The sequence below is a fragment of the Caretta caretta genome, chromosome 4 (assembly GCF_965140235.1).
Source record: "Caretta caretta isolate rCarCar2 chromosome 4, rCarCar1.hap1, whole genome shotgun sequence".
NCBI classification, from domain to species: domain Eukaryota; kingdom Metazoa; phylum Chordata; order Testudines; family Cheloniidae; genus Caretta; species Caretta caretta.
The window spans coordinates 154125796-154150252 of NC_134209.1; the positions used below are offsets into that span (position 1 = coordinate 154125796).

The window sequence follows — 24457 nt, forward strand, 5'->3', positions numbered from 1 at the left end:
CAGAAGAGTTCAATAAATATTTCTGTTCAATATTTGGGGAAGAACAGATGATGCAGTCTCATCAGATGGTGATAACACTCTTTCCATTCCATTAGTATCACTCAGGGATGTTAAACAGAAGCTACTAAAGTTAGACATTTTAAAATCAGTATGTCCAGATAACTTTGTGCGTGAGGAGCTCACTGGACTGTTAATGTTGATTTTCAATAAGTCTTGGAGCACTGGGGAAGTTCCAGAAGACTGTAACAAAGCTAATGTGCAATTTTTAAAAAGAGTAACTGGGATGACCCAGGTAAATTATAAGCCTGTCAGTTTGACACCGATCACAGACAAGACAGGGGCACAGCTGCTACTGAAGTCAATTAATAAAGAACTAAGGGAGGCTAATGTAATTAACATGGGCTTTTAGAAGGTAGATTCTGTCAAACTGACTTGATTTTTTTTATGAGATTACAAGTTTGGCTGATAAAAGTAATAGTGGTGATGTAATGTATTTAGACTTCCGTAAGGCATTTGACTTGATACCATAAGACATTTTGATTAAAAACCTAGAACAATATAAAATTAATTATGTCACACATTAAATGGATTAAAAACTAGCAGTTCTTCAAGAGTGTCCCTGTGGGTACTCCACTTCAGGTTCATCTGCGCCCTGTGCCTTTGATCAGAGATTTTTGGTCGCAGTGCCGGTTCCAGCTTGCACATGTCCCCCACACCCGCACCAAGGCTATATGGGGCTGCGTGGGTGAATTGCCCTAAGCTCCTTCTCAATAGCCTTCAGCCTGAGATGGGACCTACAGCTGGGCCTGTTCTCTGCTAGTATTCAGAAGTTGGTTAGTATATAGTGTTTGTAGTTGTTGGATCAGCTGTTCCCTTTTCTTTCATTCTTTCTTTCTTTCACTCGCCGGGATGCTAAAGGTGACTCTCTTATCATGTGGCTATTCCAGTCAGCGATGGGCATTCCCACTGTCTGTGCTGTCTGGGTGATACCAATATCCCTAGTAAGTGCGAGATATTCACTTCCTTCAAGGGTAGATCCCCCAAAAAACAGGAAGATCAAATTTAAACTGCTGATGATGGAGCAAGCCCTGTGGCCAGCTTCAGATCCCAGGGGGAGGACCTCCCTGTACTTAGATCTCCCAGTACTGCTAGGACCTCATAGAATATCAGGGTTGGAAGGGACCTCAGGAGGTCATCTAGTCCAACCCCCTGCTCAAAGCAGGACCAATCCCCAACTAAATAATCCCAGCCAGGGCTTTGTCAAGCCTGACCTTAAAAACTTCTAAGGCAGGAGATTCCACCACCTCCCTAGTGAAAATGCTTTCCAGTGTTTCACCACCCTCCTAGTGAAAATGCTTTTCCTAATATCCAACCTAAATCTCCCCCACTGCAACTTGAGACCATTACTCTTTGTTCTGTCATCAGCTACCACTGAGAACAGTCTAGATCCATCCTCTTTGGAACCCCCTTTCAGGTAGTTGAAAGCAGCTATAAAATCCCGCCTCATTCTTCTCTTCCACAGACTAAACAATCCCAGTTCCTTCAGCCTCTCCTCATAAGTCATGTGTTCCAGTCCCCTAATCATTTTTGTTGCCCTCTGCTGGACTCTTTCCAATTTTTTCACATCCTTCTTGTAGTGTGGGGCCCAAAACTGGACACACGACTCCAGATGAGGCCACACCAGTGTCGAATAGAGGGGAATGATCACGTCCCTCGATCTGCTGGCAATGCCCCTACTTATACATCCCAAAATGCCATTTTTCAGAGGAACAGCCGTGTTAGTCTGTATTCGCAAAAAGAAAAGGAGTACTTGTGGCACCTTAGAGACTAACCAATTTATTTGAGCATGAGCTTTCGTGAGCCACAGCTCACTTCATCAGATGTTCATCAGATGCCATTGGCCTTCTTGGCAACAAGGGTACACTGTTGACTCATATCCAGCTTCTCGTCCACTGTAACCCCTAGGTCCTTTTCTGCAGAACTGTTGCCTAGTCTGTAGCGGTGCATGGGATTCTTCCGTCCTAAGTGCAGGACTCTGCACTTGTCCTTGCTGAACCTCATCAGATTTCTTTTGCCCCAATCCTCCAATTTGTCTAGGTCCCTCTGTATCCTATCCCTACCCTCCAGCGTATCTACCACTCCTCCCAGTTTAGTGTCGTCTGCAAACTTGCTGAGGGTGCAATCCACACCATCCTCCAGATCATTTATGAAGATATTGAACAAAACCGGCCCCAGGACCAACCCTTGGGGCACTCCACTTGATACCGGCTGCCAACTAGACGTGGAGCCATTGATCACTACCCATTGAGCCCGACAATCTAGCCAACTTTCTACCCACCTTATAGTGCATTCATCCAGCCCATACTTCTTTAACTTGCCGGCAAGAATACTGTGGGAGACTGTGTCAAAAGCTTTGCTAAAGTCAAGGAACAACACGTCCACTGCTTTCCCTTCATCCACAGAACCAGTAATCTCAGCAATTTGATTAGTCAGGCATGACTTGCCCTTGGTGAATCCATGCTGACTGTTCCTGATCACTTTCCTCTCCTCTAAGTGCTTCAGAATTGATTCCTTGAGGACCTGCTCTATGATTTTTCCAGGGACTGAGGTGAGGCTGACTGGCCTGTAGTTCCCTGGATCCTCCTTCTTCCCTTTTTTAAAGATGGGCACTACATTAGCCTTTTTCCAGTCGTCCGGGACTTCCCCCGATTACCATGAGTTTTCAAAGATAATGGCCAATGGCTCTGCAATCACATCCGCCAACTCCTTTAGCCCTCTCGGATGCAACGCATCCGGCCCCATGGACTTGTGCTCGTCCAGCTTTTCTAAATAGTCCCGAACCTTCTTTCTCCACAGAGGGCTGGTCAGCTCCTCCCCATGCTGTGCTGCGCAGTGCAGTAGTCTGGGAGCTGACCTTGTTCGTGAAGACAGAGGCAAAAAAAGCATTGAGTACATTAGCTTTTTCCACATCCTCTGTCACTAGGTTGCCTCCCTCATTCAGTAAGGGGCCCGCACTTTCCTTGACTTTCTTCTTGTTGCCAACATACCTGAAGAAACCCTTCTTGTTACTCTTAACATCTCTTGCTAGCTGCAACTCCAGGTGTGATTTGGCCTTCCTGATTTCACTCCTGCATGCCTGAGCAATATTTTTATACTCTTCCCTGGTCATTTGTCTAACCTTCCACTTCTTGTAAGCTTCTTTTTTGTATTTAAGATCAGCAAAGATTTCACTGTTAAGCCAAGCTGGTCACCTGCCATATTTACTATTCTTTCTACACATCGGGATAGTTTGTCCCTGTAACCTCAATAAGGATTCTTTAAAATCTTTAAAACCTCCATCAGTGGGCAGCCCCAGGAAGCTGTCTCAGTCCCCTCCTGCACTGGGGCATGTTCTCTAGTATGGCTGCTACGACTGGGACCCAATCTGGGCCTGGGTAGAGCCACTTCTCCTTCCCCCTCTTTTCTCCCTGCTACTCTGCGCAGAACCCGTAAGTGGCCAGACTGGGTCAGACCAAGGGTCCCTCCAGCCCAGTGTCCTCTCTGCTGACAGTGGCCAATGCCAGGGGCCCCAGAGGGAGTGAACAGAACAGGGAGTCATCAAGTGATGCATCCCCAGTCGCCCATTCCCAGCTGGCAAACAGAGGCTAGGGTCACCATTCCTGCCCATCCTGGCTAATAGTCATTGATGGACCTGTCCTCCATGAACTTATCTAGTTCTTTTTTGAACCCTGTTATAGTCTTGGCCTTCACAACATCCTCTGGCAAAGAGTTCCACAGGTTGACTGTGTGTTGTGGTAAGAAATACTTCCTTTTGTGTGTTTCACACCTGATGCCTATTCATTTCATTTGGTGACCCCCAGTGCTTGTGTTATGAGGGAGAGTAATTAACCTTCCTTATCTACTTTCTCCACACTAGTCATGATAATATAGACCTCAATCATATCCCCCCTTAGATGTCTCTTTTCCAAGCTGAATAGTCCCAGTCTTATTAATCTCTCCTCATACGGAAGCTGTTCCATACCCCTAATAATTTTTGTTGCCCTTTTCTGAACCTTTTCCAATTCCAATATATCTCTTTTGAGATGGGACGACCACATCTGCAGGCAGTATTCAAGGTGTGGGCGTACCATGGATTTATATGATATTTTCTGTCTTATTATCGATCCCTTTCTTAATGATTCCCAAGATTCTGTTCTCTTTTTTGACTGCTGCTGCACACTGAATGGATGTTTTCAGAGAACTATCCACAATGACTCCAAGATCTCTTTCTTGAGTGGTAACAGCTAATTTAGACCCCATCATTGTATATGTAAAGAATCATAGAATATCAGGGTCGGAAGGGACCTCAGGAGGTCATCTAGTCCAACCCCCTGCTCAAAGCAGGACCAATCCCCAGTTTTTGCCCCAGATCCTTAAATGGCTCCCTCAAGGATTGAACTCACAACCCTGGGTTTAGCAGGCCAATGCCTCTCCCCAGTATTTTCCAATGTGCATCATTTTGAATTTATCAACATTGAATTTCATCTGCCATTTTGTTGCCCAGCCACCCAGTTTTGTGAGACTTTGTAGCTCTTTACAGTCAGCTTTGGACTTAACTGTCTTGAGTAGTTTTGTATCATCTGCAAATGTTGCCACCTCACTGTTCACCGTCCTGGAGAGTCGGTGGTGCCTAGCAAGGCGTGGGGAGGGCTGCATGCTGGGCCGGTCCAGGGCGTCTGTGTGAGCCTGCTAAAGATCCTGGGCTAGCTAACAAGAGATTAGCACTTGGTGCTTGTCCCAGGAGCCGAGCCCCAGGAGCCACGGCTGGTGTTTGTGCAGAGACGTGTGACTGGGCCCGGGAGGGAACTCCTTCCCCACCTACAACTCTGCCTCTGCCCTGTCTGCGGCATGGCTGCCTATGCATCCCTTCTGATGCGCTGCACCTTCTGCAGACAGCCAGGCAGTGCATGGAGCAGGAGCTGGGTGGCCCAGGCCTTGTCCTATGGGATTCGCTCTTTCATTTCATTACTGGGCGGGCGGGGCTGTGATGCTGAGGTGCTGCCAGGCCTGAGGGCGGGAGAAGCAGCATTCAAAGACTGAGGCAGGAGCAGCTGGCACTGGGGCCACGTGCCCCACATCTCCGGGCCCCCGTAGCCCTCAGCCCAGCCACCTGCGCCTCCGTGTCACCAGGGCCAGCTGCAGGGATACTTGGTGAGTCAGGCTGCGTTGTGCTGTGTCAATGGGGCTGGGGTTATCTCTTGTGGAGGAGGAGGAAGGGACTGGGACAGGCTGGGCCTGGTATCATCTGGCAAGAGTTGAGACCCACTGTGCTCCCCTGAGAGCTCCTGCAGCCTGGGCTTCAGACAAGTGGCTGGGAGAGGTCTAGCTAGGGACTCTGAATGGGAGCACAGGCTGGGCTGGGGGTATTTTTTCATGCTTTGTGTGTATAAAAAGATCTTCTACACTTTCCACAGTATGCATCTGATGAAGTGAGCTGTAGCTCATGAAAGCTCATGCTCAAATAAATTGGTTAGTCTCTAAGGTGCACAAGTACTCCTTTTCTTTTTGAGGAGAGGACAAGAAGCAATGGGCTTAAATTGCAGCAAGGGAGGTTTAGGTTGGACATTAGGAAAAACTTCCTAACTGTCAGGGTGGTTCAGCACGGGAATAAATTGCCCAGGGAGGTTGTGGAATCTCCATCGTTGGAGATGTTTAAGAGCAGGTTGGACAAACCCCTGTCAGGGATGGTCTAGATAATACTTAGTCCTGCCATGAGTGCAGGAGACTGGACTAGATGGCCTCTTGAGGTCCTTTCCAGTCCTGTGATTCTATGGGCGGGCGGAGGCCGAGGTCAGGCTGGGGGATCCCAGCGAGCAATCGCTCGGTTCACTGCACTGCAAGGCCTGGGTCAGCATCTGTCTTGTTGACTCCCTGGGGCTGTCTCTCCTCAGAGTCACTATGTGGCCTGCATGGCAGCCATCCTGAACCAGATGGACGAGGCCCATTACAGCTCCTACATCCAGGCCTTCTCTGCCCGGCCCGACTTGGTGGTGAGTCGCCCGCTCAGCCTGTGCTCTCCAGTCCGGCAGCAACCAGGGGGCTGTCGCTCATTGTGGTACTGACGTAGCAGCTGCTCCCCCGCCCCCGGGCCGGACAGCCCCTGCCCCGTCCTGTCCCAGACACTCCCCAGCTGCTCTGCATCCCTTCTGCGTGGCCCAGGCCGGTCCCTTCCCATGGGCTGCGGGCAGGGGTCTCCCACACCCAGATGGGCAGTGCCCAGCTGGCAGGCCGCCCCCAAGGCAGGCTGCAGGGAGAGGTGCTGGCCTGGCTCACTGGCAGTGATGCCTCGCCTTGGTGCCTCGATGGGAGGGTGCCACGTAGGCCCCACGGGGGGCGAAGTCCAGCAGCTCCCAGAGCATTACCGGTTGGCATTGGCTCGGGCATTAGCTCCAGGAGCAGCTCTGCAGCCGATGGCAAAGGGATGAAACTGGCAGAGGGGATGGAATGGGGTTAGGGCTGCGGAGCCGGGCCGGGAGGGGGATCGAAGGGAGGACACTGGGACAGACACCCGGGGGGGAGGGGGGGGGGGGGCTTAGAGGCTGGTGTCAGGTGGGTCAGTGGGGGCGGTACATGGGCCTGGCCAGATCTGAGCCTGTGCCACAAAGCTGAATAGCTCGGGGGGGGGGCCGGGGGGGTGGATGGTACTTTTCTGTGCTCGCCTCCCCCCTCGCTAGCGCCCCCGAGCAGCCGGGCTGGGTCCTCGCTCCAGCCAGACGCCTGGATGGAGCCAGCCCGCCCCAGACGTTGCTAGGAGACAGTGGCGGAGTTCGGGGTCCTGGTCGGGGCTCCGCAGGCTGCGCAGTCGTAAGAGGCCTGGCAGTGCTGTTCCCCAGGCTACCACGGCGCCCCCTCCCTCACGGCACCCCACAGCCAGCACCTCGGCGCCCCTCCCCCACGGCACCCCACAGCCAGCACCTCGGCGCCCCCCCCCCACGGCACCCCACAACCAGCACCTCGGCGCCCCCCCCCACGGCACCCCACAGCCAGCACCTCGGCGCCCCCTCCCTCACGGCACCCCACAGCCAGCACCTCGGCGCCCCTCCCCCACGGCACCCCACAGCCAGCACCTCGGCGCCCCCTCCCCCACGGCACCCCACAGCCAGCACCTCGGCGCCCCTCCCCCACGGCACCCCACAGCCAGCACCTCGGCGCCCCCTCCCCCACGGCACCCCACAGCCAGCACCTCGGCGCCCCCTCCCCCACGGCACCTGTGAGCCAGCACCTCGGCGCCCCTCCCCCACGGCACCCCACAGCCAGCACCTCGGCGCCCCCCCCCATGGCACCCCACAGCCCCCCCTCCCCCACGGCACCCCACAGCCAGCACCTCGGCGCCCCCCCCACGGCACCCCACAGCCAGCACCTCGGCGCCCCTCCCCCACGGCACCCCACAGCCAGCACCTCGGCGCCCCCTCCCCCACGGCACCCCACAGCCAGCACCTCGGCGCCCCCTCCCCCACAGCACCTGTGAGCCAGCACCTCGGCGCCCCTCCCCCACGGCACCCCACAGCCAGCACCTCGGCGCCCCTCCCCCACGGCACCCCACAGCCCCCCCTCCCCCACAGCCAGCACCTCGGCGCCCCTCCTCCACGGCACCCCACAGCCAGCACCTTGGCGCCCCTCCCCCACGGCACCCCACAGCCAGCACCTCAGCGTCCCCCTCCCCCAACGGGATCCCCACTGCGAGCTCCTTGGTGCCCCCTCCCCCATGGCACCCCACAGCCAGCACCTCGGTGCCCCTCCCCCACGGCACCTGTGAGCCAGCACCTCGGCGCCCCCTCCCCCACGGCACCCCACAGCCAGCACCTCGGCGCCCCCCTCCCCCACGGCACCCCACAGCCAGCACCTCGGCGCCCCTCCCCCACGGCACCCCACAGCCAGGACCTCGGCGCCCCTCCCCCACGGCACCCCACAGCCAGCACCTCGGCACCCCCTCCCCCACGGCACCCCACAGCCAGCACCTCGGCGCCCCTCCCCCACGGCACCCCACAGCCAGCACCTCGGCGCCCCCCTCCCCCACGGCACCCCACAGCCAGCACCTCGGCGCCCCCCTCCCCCACGGCACCCCACAGCCAGCACCTCGGCGCCCCTCCCCCACGGCACCTGTGAGCCAGCACCTCGGCGCCCCTCCTCCACGGCACCCCACAGCCAGCACCTCGGCGCCCCTCCCCCACGGCACCCCACAGCCCTCCCTCCCCCACAGCACCCCACAGCCAGCACCTCAGCGCCCCTCCTCCACGGCACCCCACAGCCAGCACCTTGGCGCCCCTCCCCCACGGCACCCCACAGCCAGCACCTCAGCGTCCCCCTCCCCCAACGGGATCCCCACTGTGAGCTCCTTGGTGCCCCCTCCCCCATGGCACCCCACAGCCAGCACCTCGGCGCCCCTCCCCCACGGCACCCCACAGCCAGCACCTCGGCGCCCCCTCCCCCACGGCACCCCACAGCCAGCACCTCGGCGCCCCCCTCCCCCACGGCACCCCACAGCCAGCACCTCGGCGCCCCCCTCCCCCACGGCACCCCACAGCCAGCACCTCGGCGCCCCTCCTCCACGGCACCCCACAGCCAGCACCTCGGCGCCCCCTCCCCCACGGCACCTGTGAGCCAGCACCTCGGCGCCCCTCCCCCACGGCACCCCACAGCCAGCACCTCAACGCCCCCCTCCCCCACGGCACCCCACAGCCAGCACCTCGGCGCCTCTCCCCCACGGCACCCCACAGCCAGCACCTCGGCGCCCCCTCCCCCACGGCACCCCACAGCCAGCACCTCGGCGCCCCCCCTCCCACGGCACCCCACAGCCAGCACCTCGGCGCCCCCCCCACGGCACCCCACAGCCAGCACCTCGGCGCCCCCTCCCCCACGGCACCCCACAGCCAGCACCTCGGCGCCCCTCCCCCACGGCACCCCACAGCCCCCCCTCCCCCACAGCACCCCACAGCCAGCACCTCGGCGCCCCTCCCCCACGGCACCCCACAGCCAGCACCTCGGCGCCCCTCCCCCACGGCACCCCACAGCCAGCACCTCGGCGCCCCTCCTCCACGGCACCCCACAGCCAGCACCTTGGCGCCCCCTCCCCCACGGCACCCCACAGCCAGCACCTCGGCGCCCCTCCCACACGGCACCCCACAGCCAGCACCTCGGCGCCCCTCCCCCATGGCACCTGTGAGCCAGCACCTCAGCGTCCCCATCCCCCAACGGGATCCCCACTGCGAGCTCCTTGGCGCCCCCTCCCCCAACGGGATCCCCACAGCCAGCACCTTGGTGCCCCCTCCCCCACAGCACCCCCATTGCCAGCTCCTCGGTGCCCCCTCCCCCACAGCACCCCACAGCCAGCTCCTCGGTGCCCCCTCCCCCACGGCACCCCCACAGCCAGCACCTCGGCGCCCCCCCCATGGCACCCCACAGCCAGCACCTCGGTGCCCCCTCCCCCATGGCACCCCACAGCCAGCACCTCAGCGTCCCCCTCCCCCAACGGGATCCCCACTGCGAGCTCCTCGGTGCCCCCTCCCCCAACGGGATCCCCACAGCCAGCACCTTGGTGCCCCCTCCCCCAGCGGGATCCCCACTGCGAGCTCCTCGGTGCCCCCTCCCCCACAGCACCCCCATTGCCAGCTCCTTGGTGCCCCCTCCCCCATGGCACCCCACAACCAGCACCTCAGCGTCCCCCTCCCCCATGGCACCTGTGAGCCAGCACCTCAGCGTCCCCCTCCCCCAACGGGATCCCCACTGCGAGCTCCTCAGTGCCCCCTCCCCCACGGCACCCCACAGCCAGCACCTCAGCGCCCCTCCCCCATGGCACCTGTGAGCCAGCACCTCAGCGTCCCCCTCCCCCAACGGGATCCCCACTGCAAGCTCCTCGGCGCCCCCTCCCCCACGGCACCCGCCAGCCAGCACCTCGGCGCCCCCCCATGGCACCCCACAGCCAGCACCTCAGCGCCCCCTCCCCCATGGCACCTGTGAGCCAGCTCCTCAGCGTCCCCCTCCCCCAATGGGATCTCCACTGTGAGCTCCTCGGTGTCCCCTCCCCCACAGCACCCCCATTGCCAGCTCCTCGGTGCCCCCTCCCCCACAGCACCCGCCAGCCAGCACCTCGGTGTCCCCCCCATGGCACCTGTGAGCCAGCACCTCAGCGTCCCCCTCCCCCAACGGGATTCCCATTGCCAGCTCCTCGGTGCCCCCTCGCCCATTGCACCCCAGAGCCAGAGCCTCGACACCCCCCATCGTGCCCCCGAGCTCCTCAGAACCCTCTCCCCCACGGCTCCCCCACTGCCAGCTCTGTGTCCTTGGCACCCCCCAGCCCGACTGCCTCTGCTGCTTTTCCTCTTCTCCGTGGGCAGAGGGAAGAGACCTGCCTGCTCGCTCCGTGCTGGCTCCGAGGGACCAACTGGGGCCAAGTTTTTACCCAGTGTGTGAGGGTGGGGGAAACTGTGTCCTGTCCACCCCACCCTTTCTGGTGCCCTGCCAAGGGGCAGCTGGTCTGATCCCCTGCTGTTGGCTGGGGAGGGTCGTGGCAAGGGAGGGCTGAGCTGAGCTCACTGCCTAGCAGCCCCAAAGCCAGGAGGCATGTCTGCGCCCCTGCCACCGGACAGCGGGTGAGGAGGGCCAGTGTCCCCCGGGCCTGGGCCAGTCTCCTGTCCTTGGGCTCGCACTGTGGCCCTGGGAGGGAGCCAGGAGCCAGTGCCGCCAGACTCAGCTGCAGCTTCAGGCCAGAGGCCGTGGTGGCGATGCCAGTTAGAGACAGGCTGGTGCATGGGGGCGGAGCTGGCACAGCCTGGTCCCAGGCCAGGGAGGAGACACTTTGCTCTTGGGGCCCTATGAGAGCGCTGAAGAGATGGGCAAACCTTCCCTCACCTGCCGGGTGCCCCATCCTCTCACTGCTTCCCCCGCTGTCAGCCTCACCTCCTTCCTCAGCCAGCTCGCCCTGCCCGGGCTGGGCACCCTCACCCCCGGGCGCCCCCAGGGCCTGCAGGCAACTGGCAGCATCCTGGGTCCTAACAGGGCCTCCTTGCTTGGCAGGACTTTCTCATGGAGACCTTCATCCTGTTCAAGGATCTGATTGGCAAGACTGTGTATCCTTCCGACTGGATGGTGATGAACATGGTGCAGAACCGGTGAGCAGGGCCCAGCCGCAAGGCTGGGCTGGTGGGAAGGAACGTGCGGAGACTGGACCTGCCTGTCCAGAGACTGAGGGGCTGCGGGGCTCCTCTCCCACAAGCACCCACAGGGCACATCCCCCGGCAGCCAGGCCAGGGGGATCCCGGAAGCTCCAGCTCAGCAGGGGTGGAAAGGCGAAGGAGCTGGGTGGCCGGTTGGGGAGGTGCTGGGGGCTGTGTGGGACAGGGAAGTACTGATGGCTGGGGGGTGTTTGCGGGAGGTGGGGGCACCAGGGGGGTGTTTAGCCAGGAGCTGGGCTGGGGGTGTCGTGGCACGTTATCGGCATTGTTCTGTCCAGTCCCTGGGCGGTGCCGTGCCAGAGGGGCAGCTCAGTGACACGCCTTACACAGAAGAGGCGTTGTGTGTCTCTGGGGTGAAAGCTCGGTAACCTAGGCCTATGGGGTGTGGGGGGGCTGTGGCCATGGGGGCATCTAATGGGAGGGCAGGTTTGGGGGACCATCACCGCAGAGGCATTTAACAAGGGACAAGTTAGGGGGCCGGGACCATGGGGTCATTTAATGGGGGGTGAGTTAGGGGAGCCGGGGCTGGGGCCACAGGAATGTTTAAGAGGGGGGTGGATTGGGGGGGCCATAGCCAAGGGGGCATTTTACAAGGGGGTGGACTGGGGGGGGGCCATGGCCATAGAGACATTTAACAGGGGTGTGGGTTGGGGGGGCCCTGGAGTGTTAGGGGGGAGTTGATTGAGGATAGGCTTTTATATTTTGCTCCCGCTCTGTTTGCTGGGGGTGGGAGTCCTGGGGCCCCACCCCAGAGCCCACACACCCAGCCAGAGCCCTCCCCCCCCCACACCAAAGCCCTGTCCCTGCCCGGAGCTCCCTCCCACACCCTGTATCCTTCATTTCTGGCCCCACCCTGGAACCCGCAATCCCAGCCCAGAGTCTGTACCCCCTCCCACACACCAACCCCCTGCCGCAGCCCGGAGCCCCCTCCTGTCCTCCGAACCCCTCAGCTCTGCCTCCCGGCCCGGAGCCCCCACCCCCCGTCCTCCGAACCCCTCAGCTCCACCTCCCGGCCCGGAGCCCCCGCCCCCCATCCTCCAAACCCCTCAGCTCCGCCTCCTGGCCCGGAGCCCCCTCCTACACCCAAACACCTAATTTCTGGCCCCACCCCAGAGCCCTCAGCCCCTCCCTCACCCCAACCCCCTGAGCCAGTCCGATGAAAATGAGCAAGTGAGTGAGGGTGGGGAGAGCGAGCGACAGGGGGGCGGGGTGAGCGGGAGCAGAGCCTTGGAGGAGGGGCAGAGCAAGGGTGTCCAGTTTTGTGCGAGTAGAAAGTTGGCAACCCTAGCTGGGTGCTGCGGGGGGGCTGGGCACTGCGGGGGGGAGGGGCTGGGGGCTGCAGGGAGCTGGGCACTGTGGGGGGGCTGGGTGCCACAAGGGGGCTGGGCACTGGGGGGGGGAGCTGGGCACTGTGCAGGGGGGCGGGCTGGGCACCTCGGGGATCTGGGCGCTGCGGGAGGCTGGGTGCCACAAGGGGGCTGGGCACTGTGGGGGGGGGGTGCCCAGTGCCCCATTCATTTCCCCCGGTGCCCAAGAAGAAGCCCCGCAGACACCAAGACGAGAGCAGGTCCCCGGTACTGAGGGCAAAAGAAGAGAGGGTGAGACCCGCCGGCCGCTCTTCCTCCCCAGCACCGCGTCTTCTGGTGCTGCATCAAGCCCCTCAGACACCTGCAAGGGAGCAGCCCAGAGCAAACGCAGCGGCCAGTTCCTGAGGCGTTTGCAGCGGCCAGGGACCTTTCCACCCTTCCGGTACCAGGATCCCCAGAGGGTCAAGACTTGGCACCGCCAGTGCCACCAAGTAGCAGGGAGCCAGCACCAGAACCTCACCCAATGCCGGGGCCACTGTCCAGCATGTTGTCAGCCTCTAGACCACCCCAGTGACCCTCTCCGGCACCGAGCGACACGGCACCACCCTGGTCTCTGCACCACAGCTTGGCGTCTTCGTCAGACTCCAAGATGGGCTCGTAATTCCCTCCTTGCTGTTCTCCAGGCCGTTCCTATCCTGCCCCGGTGCCTCCCGGCATTTGGCCATTGGGTCCATGGGGACTGCAGCCATGCAGTGCCCCTTTTGGAGCCCTTGGGGGTTTCCCCCACCACAGGGCATCCAGTCCAGACACTCGTACTCTGTTGTCTCGGAGGTCAGGGCGCCCCTGGCACTGCACAGTGGGGCTACAGATCCGGACTCTGCTACAGAGCATGGCACCGAGCCACAGGAGAAGCCCAGCAGCTTCCTGCAGGAACCAGCGGAGGATCCCCAGCCCGTTTCAGCCTCCTCATCCCGCTCTCGGGATGAGGCATTAGTAACCCCAGGGGGCTCCCCACCACAGGGCCACTACAGGGCTTGCCAGCACTCTTTGAAGCAGGCAGCCTCTAACATGGTCAACGAGGCAGCACACGGCCCAGCTGCTAAATGAAGCCATCATGGACCCAATTAAGGCCCTGCAGCAGACCCCAGCCTCCCTCCTTCTGGCAGCAAAGCACACAGAGCGCAAGTATCTCGTACCAGCCCTGCGATATTGATCCCTCATTTCTCCCCCTCCCCTGGGACCCCTGCCAGCGAAAGGGCTCACCAGGGACAGACGGCTCCTATGCCCAAGGCAAAGGACCCAAAGAGATGGGACCTGTTCGGACTGCAGGCTTATTCTACAGGGGCCTTCAGATCCACCCAGTGAACCAGCAAGCCTTGCTGAGTCGTTGTGATGTTAATATATGGGAGCTCAGCTTGATCAAAAATTCAAGGACCTTCTCCCACAGGACTCCAGACAGGAGTTTTCCTCCCTGATCGAGAAAGGGAAAACCATGGTTTGTGCCTCCCTGCAGGTGGCCCTGGACGCAGCTGACTCTGGCCAGATCAATGGCCACAGCGGTAAAAGTGCACCAGAGCTCCTGACAGCAGCCTCAGGGCTCCCTCACGACGCGCCACAGACTATTCAGGACCTTCCATTCCAGGGATCAGCGCTCCTCTCAGAGCAAACGGACGACAGACTTGACCTCAAGGACTCGAAAGCAACCCTGAAATCCTTGGGACTTTATGCACCGGCAGGGTCGAGGAAGCAGCACAGGCCACAGCAGACGGGCCGTTCATTCTGTCAGCCACCTAGGCAGGACGAGCCCAGGAGAAAGAATGACAGATTCAGGCACAGACCTTCTCCCCCAACCTCCTTGTCGGGTCCCTCTCACCCGGGGTCATCGAAGCACTCATTTGACGAGATGCTCAAGGTCGGCATTCCAGCCCCCCTGCATCGGATCTAGCTACCCCCTTGTTCTCCTACCACCTCTCACACTTCCTGGATGCCTGGACCCAGATCACGTCAGACAGCTGGGTTCTCAGCACAGTAAAACTGGGTTACACCATCCAATTCCTGTCCACCCCTCCAGCCCTCCATCTCTCTTCGGGACCATTCTCACAAGCATCAGGAACAAGAAGCCCAGTTCCTCCTTCGGGTGGGACCCATGGAAGAGGTTCCAGTTCAGGTGAGAGGAAACGGTTTCTGTTCCTGCTACTTCCTAATTGTGAAAGCCAAGGTAGGTCTCAGACCCAGTTTAGACCTGCGCTGTCTCAACCGGTATCTCAAGAGTGTAAAGTTCCGCATGGTGTCCTTGGCTCCATCACCCCCTCGCTGATCCTGGGGACTGGTATGCTGCCCTTGACCTAAAAGAGGCTTATTTCCACATCTCAATCTTTCATGGCCACAGACATCTCCTAAGGTTTGTAGTGAACCAAGGCCATTACCAGCCACTCTGTGAGTTTTCACCAAGGGCATGGAACTGGTAGCAATGTGTTTCAGAAAAAAGGGAGTCCCCTTCTTTCCGTCTCTCAATGACTGGCTAGTCAAAGGCCACTCCAGAGCTCAAGTGGAAGCCGACATCCGTCTCATCCAATTGACCTTCAATGCATTGTGCCTCCTCCTGAACGTAAGAAGGAGTGGATGTATTGTTTCTTGACTTTAGCAAAGCTTTTGACACGGTCTCCCACAGTATTCTTGTCAGCAAGTTAAGGAAGTATGGGCTGGATGAATGCACTACAAGGTGGGTAGAAAGCTGGCTAGATTGTCGGGCTCAACGGGTAGTTATCAATGGCTCCATGTCTAGTTGGCAGCCGGTATCAAGTGGAGTGCCCCAAGGGTCGGTCCTGGGGCCGGTTTTGTTCAATATCTTCATAAATGATCTGGAGGATGGTGTGGATTGCACTCTCAGCAAATTTGCGGATGATACTAAACTGGGAGGAGTGGTAGATACGCTGGAGGGGAGGGATAGGATACAGAAGGACCTAGACAAATTGGAGGATTGGGCCAAAAGAAATCTGATGAGGTTCAATAAGGATAAGTGCAGGGTCCTGCACTTAGGACAGAAGAACCCAATGCACAGCTACAGACTAGGGACCGAATGGCTAGGCAGCAGTTCTGCGGAAAAGGACCTAGGGGTGACAGTGGACGAGAAGCTGGATATGAGTCAGCAGTGTGCCCTTGTTGCCAAGAAGGCCAATGGCATTTTGGGATGTATAAGTAGGGGCATAGCGAGCAGATCGAGGGACGTGATCGTTCCCCTCTATTCGACATTGGTGAGGCCTCATCTGGAGTACTGTGTCCAGTTTTAGGCCCCACACTTCAAGAAGGATGTGGATAAATTGGAGAGAGTCCAGCGAAGGGCAACAAAAATGATTAGGGGTCTGGAACACATGAGTTATGAGGAGAGGCTGAGGGAGCTGGGATTGTTTAGCCTGCAGAAGAGAAGAATGAGGGGGGATTTGATAGCTGCTTTCAACTACCTGAAAGGGGGTTCCAAAGAGGATGGCTCTAGACTGTTCTCAATGGTAGCAGATGACAGAACGAGGAGTAATGGTCTCAAGCTGCAGTGGGGGAGGTTTAGATTGGATATTAGGAAAAACTTTTTCACTAAGAGGGTGGTGAAACACTGGAATGCGTTACCTAGGGAGGTGGTAGAATCTCCTTCCTTAGAGGTTTTTAAGGTCAGGCTTGACAAAGCCCTGGCTGGGATGATTTAACTGGGAATTGGTCCTGCTTCGAGCAGGGGGTTGGACTAGATGACCTTCTGGGGTCCCTTCCAACCCTTATATTCTATGATTCTATGATTCTATGATAAGTCCACCCAAAGGATAGAGATTCATCAGGGCGGTTCCCGATTCCATGCAAGCGAGAGCTACACTTCCAGAAGACCAGTTCCACTCAATAACAGCCATGATAAGATCCCTTTGAGCTCATCCAATTGCATACGGAAGTGTCTGAGCCTACTGGGCCAGGTGGTGTCATGCACATAAGTAGTGCAACATGCGAGACTATGTCTCAGACCTCTCCCAGCCTGGCTAGCCACGGTCTGCTCCCCCTCTCACCATCACCTGGACTCGGTGCGCACAATTCCGACCCAGGACCTCAGCTCGCTGATGTGGCTGGATAGCCACACGGTATGTGCAGGGAGACCCTTCTCAAGACCTCAGCTGTCTTTGTCCCTAGCAACCGACACATCAGCTGGATATGGTGAGGGACATCTTCTGATGGTGAAGGACTCCCCCGGCCTTGTAGACCTATTTGCCACCTGTGACAGCAGGAAATTACATCAGCTCTGCTCCCTGTGAGGTCACAGCCCGGAGTCCCTCACAGGCGCGTTCCTGTTGCCATGGACAAGACGCCTTTACTGCGCATTTCCTGCTACCCCACTGATTCACAAGGTTCTGATGAAGATCAAGCGAGACCGAGCGCAGGTCATCCTGCTGATCCCTGCAGAGCTCAGGCAGCACTGGTTTACCACTCTCCTCGGCACGTCCGTGGAGGCGCCACTCCAACTTCCACGGCATCCAGACTCAATCTCCCTGGACCGTGGTTGGTTGCTGCACTCGAATCTCACCTCTCTTCATCAGACAGCCTGGAAGCTCCAGGTCTAAATCCGGGAGAGCAGGCTTTCTTGGAGCAGGTCTGCAAGGTCCTACTGAGCAGGAGAAAGCCCTCCACCTGGGCCACCTATCTTGCAAAATGGAAGTGATTTTCCATATGGTGCTCCCAACAGCAAATGCCACTGTCACCGTCATCTCTGCAGCTTATCTTAGAGTACCTGCTCCTACTGAAACAACCAGACCTAGCGCTCTCTTCAGTCAAGGCCACCTAGCGGCCATCTCTGCCTTCCATCCCAAGGTGGACAACCAATCCATCTTCTCTCATGACATGGTCACCCGGTTTTTCAAAGACCTGAAGAGGGTGTACCGCCAGGTGAGAGATCCCTCCACCCCGCCCCTCCTGGGACCTGAACCTTGTCCTGTCCAAACTTACAGGGTCCCCATTTGAACCATTACAACATATTTGTTGTTACTGCTTTCCTGGAAAGTGGCCTTCCTGGTGACTATCACTTCAGAGATCCAGGCTCTCACATCGGAGCCTCCACATTCGGCCTTTTCTCAAGGACAAAGGCCAGTTGCAACCACACCGTCGTTCCTTCCAAAGATGGTGTCACGGAGTGTGGGGGAGTCCAGGCCCTGCACCCCTCTTCCTGGGATCCACTGAGACTCTCAGCCAGCCAGTAAAACAGAAGGTTTATTGGACAACAGGAACACAGTCCACAACAGAGCTTGTGGGTACAACCAGGACCCCTCAATCACGTCCTTCTGGGGGAGCAGGGAGCTTAGACCCCAGCCCTGGGGTTCCCTGTGTTCCTCCCCCCAGCCTCCAAACTGCCAACTAAACTCACCCCGCAGGTTCCCTGCTGCAGCCTCTGTTCACATTCCTGGGCAGAGGTGTTACCTCCCCCTCCCCCTCCTGGCTCAGGTGACAGGCTCTCAGGTCTCCCATCCCCAGGGCACATTCCCAGGTCAACACTCCCCCCTCCCTGCTGAGTCACATCGTCACATCTCTCCCCCCTTCGAGACTGAACTGAGCGGGGTCACTGTGACCAGTGACCTGGGGAAGTTCGGGGCCCCCTCTCCGGGACAGCGCATCCGCTATCAGGTTGGCACTTCCCTTCACGTGGACCACGTCCATGTCGTAATCCTGCAGGAGCAGGCTCCATCTCAGGAGCTTGGCGTTGGCTCCTTTCATCTGGTGCAGCCAGGTCAGGGGCGAGTGGTCGGTGTACACGGTGAAGTGCCGCCCGAAGAGATAGGGCTCTAGTTTCTTGAGGGCCCACACCATGGCCAGGCACTCCTTCTCGATGGCCGCGTAGTGTTGCTCCCGGGGTAGCAACTTCTTGCTCAGGTACACGATGGGGTGTCTCTCCCCCTTTTCATCCTCCTGCATTAACACCGCCCCCAGTCCCGTGTCGGAGGCGTCGGTGAACACCACAAAGGGCTTGTGTGACGAAGTGGGACTGTTCTTAATGTTTCCTCTGAATAGTGTGGGGGTGCCTCAGTTTCCCCTAGGCAGTTCTTAAGTATCTAGGGGGTGGAGTAAGGGTGTATGATCATTGCAGAGCCCTAGAGGGCAGGTGTGTGAAGGGGTCTGGACACAGAGAATGGCCGACACCCTGTTTCCTGGCAACTGATGGCCTGGGCCCTTCCCCCCCTGCAAGGTGAGAGCTGAAGGGTTGGAGAACAAAGGAATCAGGTGACCTTCTGGCCCGGGAAAGGAACAAAGCCCAGAGGAGGAGGGGCTGGAGGGGGTTTTCAGTTTGGGGCTGGCTGGGACATGGAGTGAAGTGCAGACGTGGTTGTCTGGCTCACTGCCCCCCAGAATGGACCCAGCTGAGGGGTCCCGTTCTCTGCACCTGCAAGCTCTGTTTTAGACCATGTTCCTGTCGTCTAATAAACCTTCTGTTTTACTGGCTGGCTGAGAGTCACGTCTGACTGCGGAGTTGGGGTGCAGGACCCTCTGGCTTCCCCAGGAGCCCCGCCTGAGCGGACTCGCTGTGGGAAGCGCACGGAGGGGCAGAGGATGCTGAATGCTCCGAGGTCAGACCCAGGAAGGTGGAAGCTGTGTGAGCTGCGTGTCCTGAAGACAGGCTGCTCACAGAAAGGCGACTACCCCAGAGTCCTGACTGGCTTCATGGGGAGCAGTTCCAGAGCATCGCCCAGGGACTCCGTGACAACTGGTGGCAGCGGTGGGATCTACTGCACCCCGTGGATGGCGCTTCCTGCAGTAAGTGACTGGGGAGCAGTAACACGAAGGGGGATTGCCGAGGACCAGGCCTGCTGAAGGCTCAGAAAGGAGCGGTTTCGGGGGGCGGTTAACCCCTGGGAGTGTGTGACCAGCGAGAGGGACTGTGCAGTAATGGGGTCCCCCTGGGGACTGCAGTGAGCAGTCTCAGGGGCGGAGGAGTCTGCCGCTCGACCCTGGCAAAGAGGTGGTGACCTCGAGAAGGGCTGGCACACTAGGGGTTCTCCCTGGAAACCGTGGGGAGCTGAGAACACACGGACCTGTGAGTCCACAACAGCTTGGGAGGAGCGGAGTGACGGCCTGTCACCATCTCCTTAAGAAGGACATTGTAACCCTGTGCAAAAAGAGAGGGTTGAGCTTTGGAAAGTTCACCAAAGCAGAGTTAATCGTGCAGCTGGAGGAGGATGACCGCTCTAAGGAACAGATTCCTGACCCCAACTGGGGCTATAGCAGGATCTGGGAGCAGCTGGAGTGGGAGCCAGGCATCGCCAAGACTCCTGTCCCCGACCAGACGAGGGTCTTCACGATCGGGTTCCCCATCGGGGGATCGAGACGGACGGGATTGGAGCTGAGTCCGAGAGAGCAAGAGGACCGTGGGAGACAGCGAGAGCCCGAGAAAGAGCTGCAGAAGCAGCAGCAGCATGAACTGGCGTTGGGGGAGCGGAGAGGCCTAGGGGACCTCCCCGGGGTGAGTGGGGATAGACCCCGGGGTGCCAGTTCCGCAGGGAACCTCGAGACTAAATTGCTGCCCCTGGTTAAGGATGGGGGGGAGGTGGATGCCCACCTCACTGCCTTTGAGCAGGCTGGAGATTTGAACTAGGGGGACCCTGCGGAAAAGCCCCGGTGTCTAGCTCCCTTGCTGGGTCCCAAGGCCATAGACTCCGTCAGCCAGATGGGTGGGGATGTGGACAGGCTCCCACTCCTGACCCCAACCTATATGTCGGTGTGGAGTTTCCTGGGGCCAGGCCCCTCGGACCTCCAGTGGGAGCAGAAGGTGATGGTCAATGGGGAGACATTCTTGGGGTGGCCAAAGGGCATGGGCTGCATAAACCTTCCCACATGCGGCCTGCGAGTGCTATCGACCACCCCTGACCTAAGGGAGGGCGTGAAACCGGAGGGGCCTGGTGTAACTCCTACCAAGGAACGGGAGAGATGCTGGGGCATCCATGGGAACATTGGTGGCTTCGAACTTCCCCAGGTCACCGGCTAAAGTGACCCCGCTCAGTTCGATCTCGAAGGGGGGAGAGATGTGACGAAGTGGGACTGTTCTTAATGTTTCCTCTGAATAGTGTGGGGGTGCCTCAGTTTCCCCTAGGCAGTTCTTAAGTATCTAGGGGGTGGAGTAAGGGTGTATGATCATTGCAGAGCCCTAGAGGGCAGGTGTGTGAAGGGGTCTGGACACAGAGAATGGCCGACACCCTGTTTCCTGGCAACTGATGGCCTGGGCCCTTCCCCCCCTGCAAGGTGAGAGCTGAAGGGTTGGAGAACAAAGGAATCAGGTGACCTTCTGGCCCGGGAAAGGAACAAAGCCCAGAGGAGGAGGGGCTGGAGGGGGTTTTCAGTTTGGGGCTGGCTGGGACATGGAGTGAAGTGCAGACGTGGTTGTCTGGCTCACTGCCCCCCAGAATGGACCCAGCTGAGGGGTCCCGTTCTCTGCACCTGCAAGCTCTGTTTTAGACCATGTTCCTGTCGTCTAATAAACCTTCTGTTTTACTGGCTGGCTGAGAGTCACGTCTGACTGCGGAGTTGGGGTGCAGGACCCTCTGGCTTCCCCAGGAGCCCCGCCTGAGCGGACTCGCTGTGGGAAGCGCACGGAGGGGCAGAGGATGCTGAATGCTCCGAGGTCAGACCCAGGAAGGTGGAAGCTGTGTGAGCTGCGTGTCCTGAAGACAGGCTGCTCACAGAAAGGCGACTACCCCAGAGTCCTGACTGGCTTCATGGGGAGCAGTTCCAGAGCATCGCCCAGGGACTCCGTGACAGCTTGTCAAAGACTGGGTTTGCCAGAACTGGGCCACTGACCAGAGCCTCCTTCAGCGCCCGGAAAGCCTCCTGGCACTGCTCGGTCCAGACCACCTTGTCTGGCTTCCCCTTCTTGCATAGCTCAGTGATGGGGGTGGCTATGGCGCTAAAGTGAGGCACAAATCTTCGGTAGTATCCTGCCATCCCAATAAAGGCTTGGACCTGCTTTTTGGTGTGGGGAGCGGGCCAGTCTCTGATCACCTCCACCTTGGCTGGTTCCGGCTTTAGGCGGCCGCTCCCCACCCGATGGCCCAGGTAAGACACTTCCGCCATCCCCACCTTGCACTTCTCCGCTTTTACAGTCAGCCCAGCCCCCTGGAGTCGGTCCAGCACTTGTCTAACCTGGGACACATGGTCCTCCCAGGTCTGGCTAAAGACACAGATGTCATCAATATATGCCACGGCAAAACTCTCCATCCCCCTCAGGAGCTGGTCCACTAGGCGCTGGAAGGTGGCCGGCGCTCCCTTGAGGCCGAAAGGCAGGGTCAGGAACTCATAGAGCCCCAGAGGGGTGATAAAGGCCGATTTCAGCCGGGCATCTGCATCCAGCGGCACTTGCCAGTAGCCCTTTGTAAGGTCCATGGTGGTAAGGTACCGAGCTCCTCCCAGCTTGTCTAGGAGCTCATCAGGCCTGGGCATGGGGTAGGCATCAGATACTGTGATGGCATTGAGCTTCCGATAGTCCACGCAGAACCGGACCGACCCATCCTTTTTGGGGACCAGCACCACCGGCGAGGCCCAAGGGCTGGCAGATGGCTGGATCACCCCCAAAGCCAGCATGTCCCGGACCTCTCTTTCCAGGTCCTGAGCAGTTTTCCCTGTGACTCGGAAGGGGGAGCATCTTATCGGCGGGTGCGACCCTGTCTGCACCCGGTGGACAGTCAGATTAGTGCGTCCAGGCTGGTTGGAAAACAGCTGTCGGTACGGATGCAGCACCTCCCTGACCTCAGCTTGCTGGGCAGGGGTTAGCTGATCCGAGAGGGGAATTGTTTCCAGGGGGGAACCAGCTCTGGTCCCAGGGAATAGATCTACTAAAGGGTCATCTCCCTGCTCTTCCCACTGTCCACACACGGCAAACACCACATTCCCCCTGGCATAATATGGCTTCATCATATTCACATGGTACACCCGGCGGTGGTGCGCCCGGTTCGACAGCTCTACCACATAGTTTACCTCATTGAGCTGCTTGACGACCTTGAAAGGGCCCTCCCAGGCGGCCTGTAGTTTGTTCTTTCTCACTGGGATGAGAACCATCACCGGATCCCCGGTGGCGTAGGCACGGGCCCTTGCCGTGCGGTCATACCAGACCTTCTGCTTCTTCTGGGCTCTGGCCAGATTCTCCCTGGCCAGGCCCATGAGTTCAGCAAGTCTCTCTCGGAAGATCAGGACATACTCCACCACTGACTCTCCATCGGGAGTGGCCTTCCCCTCCCACTCGTCTCTCATCAGGTCCAGGGGGCCCCTCACCCTCCTTCCATATAACAGTTCGAAAGGCGAAAATCCGGTAGACTCCTGTGGCACCTCCCTGTACGCGAACAGCAGGTGAGGTAAGTACTTGTCCCAATCCTGCGGGTGCTGGTTCATAAAGGTTTTCAGCATCATCTTTAGCGTCCCGTTAAACCTCTCCACCAGCCCGTTGGACTGGGGGTGATAAGCTGAGGCCCAGTCGTGCCGGACCCCACATTTCTCCCACAAGCACCGGAGCAGGGCCGACATGAAGTTGGAGCCTTGGTCTGTCAAGACTTCCTTGGGGAACCCCACTCGGCTGAAAATGGTCAGGAGCGCATCGGCCACGGTGTCTGCTTCAATGGAAGCTAAGGGCACTGCCTCGGGGTAGCGGGTGGCAAAATCTACCACGACCAGAATGTATTTCTTCCCCGACCGGGTCGTCCTGCTGAGAGGCCCCACGATGTCCATGGCCACCTTCTGGAAAGGCTCCTCTATGATGGGCAAAGGTCTCAAAGCCGCTTTCCCCTTGTCCCGGGCCTTCCCCACCCTCTGACAGGGGTCACAGGATCGGCAATACTGCCGGACCGTGGTAAAGACCCCGGGCCAGTAAAAGTTCTGTAGCAACCTCTGCCGGGTGCGCCGGATTCCCTGGTGCCCTGCGAGGGGGATGTCATGGGCCAGGTACAGGAGCTTGCGGCGATACTTCTGGGGGACCACCAGCTGCCTCCTGATCCCACAGGACTCTACTTCCCTTGTGGGAGCCCATTCTCGGTATAGGAACCCCTTCTCCCACCGGAACCTCTCCTGGCAGCCTCTCCTCATGGTCCGTACCACACCGAGGTCGGCCAGGTCCCTGAGCTTCCGCAAGGAGGGATCTTTCCTCAACTCGGCCTGGAACTCAGCGGCTGGGGAAGGGATGGGGACCGGTTCCCCCTCAGTGGCCAGGTCTGAGGCCTCAGCCTCTCTGAGCCGTGCCCCTCGGCCCTCCCTTCCCACCAGGGTAGGGTCCTGCGCCTCCGGTGCGGTACCCTCCCCGAGGTCAGGGAGCAGTGGCCCTCGCCGGCTCTGGCTACGGGTCACAACCAGGGCGGTCTGGGGCTTGCTTGGCCAGTCCTCTAGGTCTCCCCCCATCAAAACTTCAGTGGGCAAATGGTGGTGTACCCCCACATCCTTGTGGCCCTCCTTGGCCCCCCATTTCAGGTGTACCCTTGCCACGGGCACCTTAAATGGGGTCCCACCCACCCCTGTCAGGGTCAGGTAGGTGTTGGGCACCACCCGATCTGGGGCCACCACCTCGGGCCGGGCCAGCGTCACCTCCGCACCCGTATCCCAGTATCCATTGACCTTCCTCCCATCCACCTCCAGGGGAACAAGGCACTCTCTCCGGAGGGACAGCCCCGCGCCCACCCTGTAAACTGAGCGCCCTGAGTCCAGAGCCTCCAGCCCTCTGGTGGAGCTGGCCTGGGGTACTCTTCCCTCCGGGGCAGGTGGTAAACTGGCAGCCCCCCTTGCCTGAGTCGTCTGCCCCTCGTCCAGCTGGGTCCCTACCCAGTTAACCCTGGGTAGGTTGGGTCTGCTCAGTTTGTCCCTGAGCCCAGGGCACTGGGACCGTACGTGGCCTCTCTGGCCACAGTGATAGCAGCTCAGGTCACGTTGGTCCCCTCGAGCGGGTCGGAGGGGCCC

General features: G+C 59.1%; 1 protein-coding gene across 3 annotated transcripts in view; it reads left to right on the forward strand.

Annotated features, from left to right (window-relative positions):
* The window catches only part of LOC125635193 (dedicator of cytokinesis protein 2-like), a 344043-nt gene that overhangs the window by 256488 nt on the left and 63098 nt on the right, over window positions 1-24457 (forward strand). For all 3 annotated transcript variants that reach the window (XR_012668261.1, XM_048846557.2, XM_075128207.1), the window contains exons 29-30: window positions 5931-6029; window positions 11053-11147. Coding sequence is in view for 2 of the 3 variants with exons in the window: in XM_048846557.2 (XP_048702514.2) it covers window positions 5931-6029; window positions 11053-11147 (194 nt within the window). In the remaining variant the exon portion in view is untranslated. The remainder of the gene's footprint in view (window positions 1-5930; window positions 6030-11052; window positions 11148-24457) is intronic.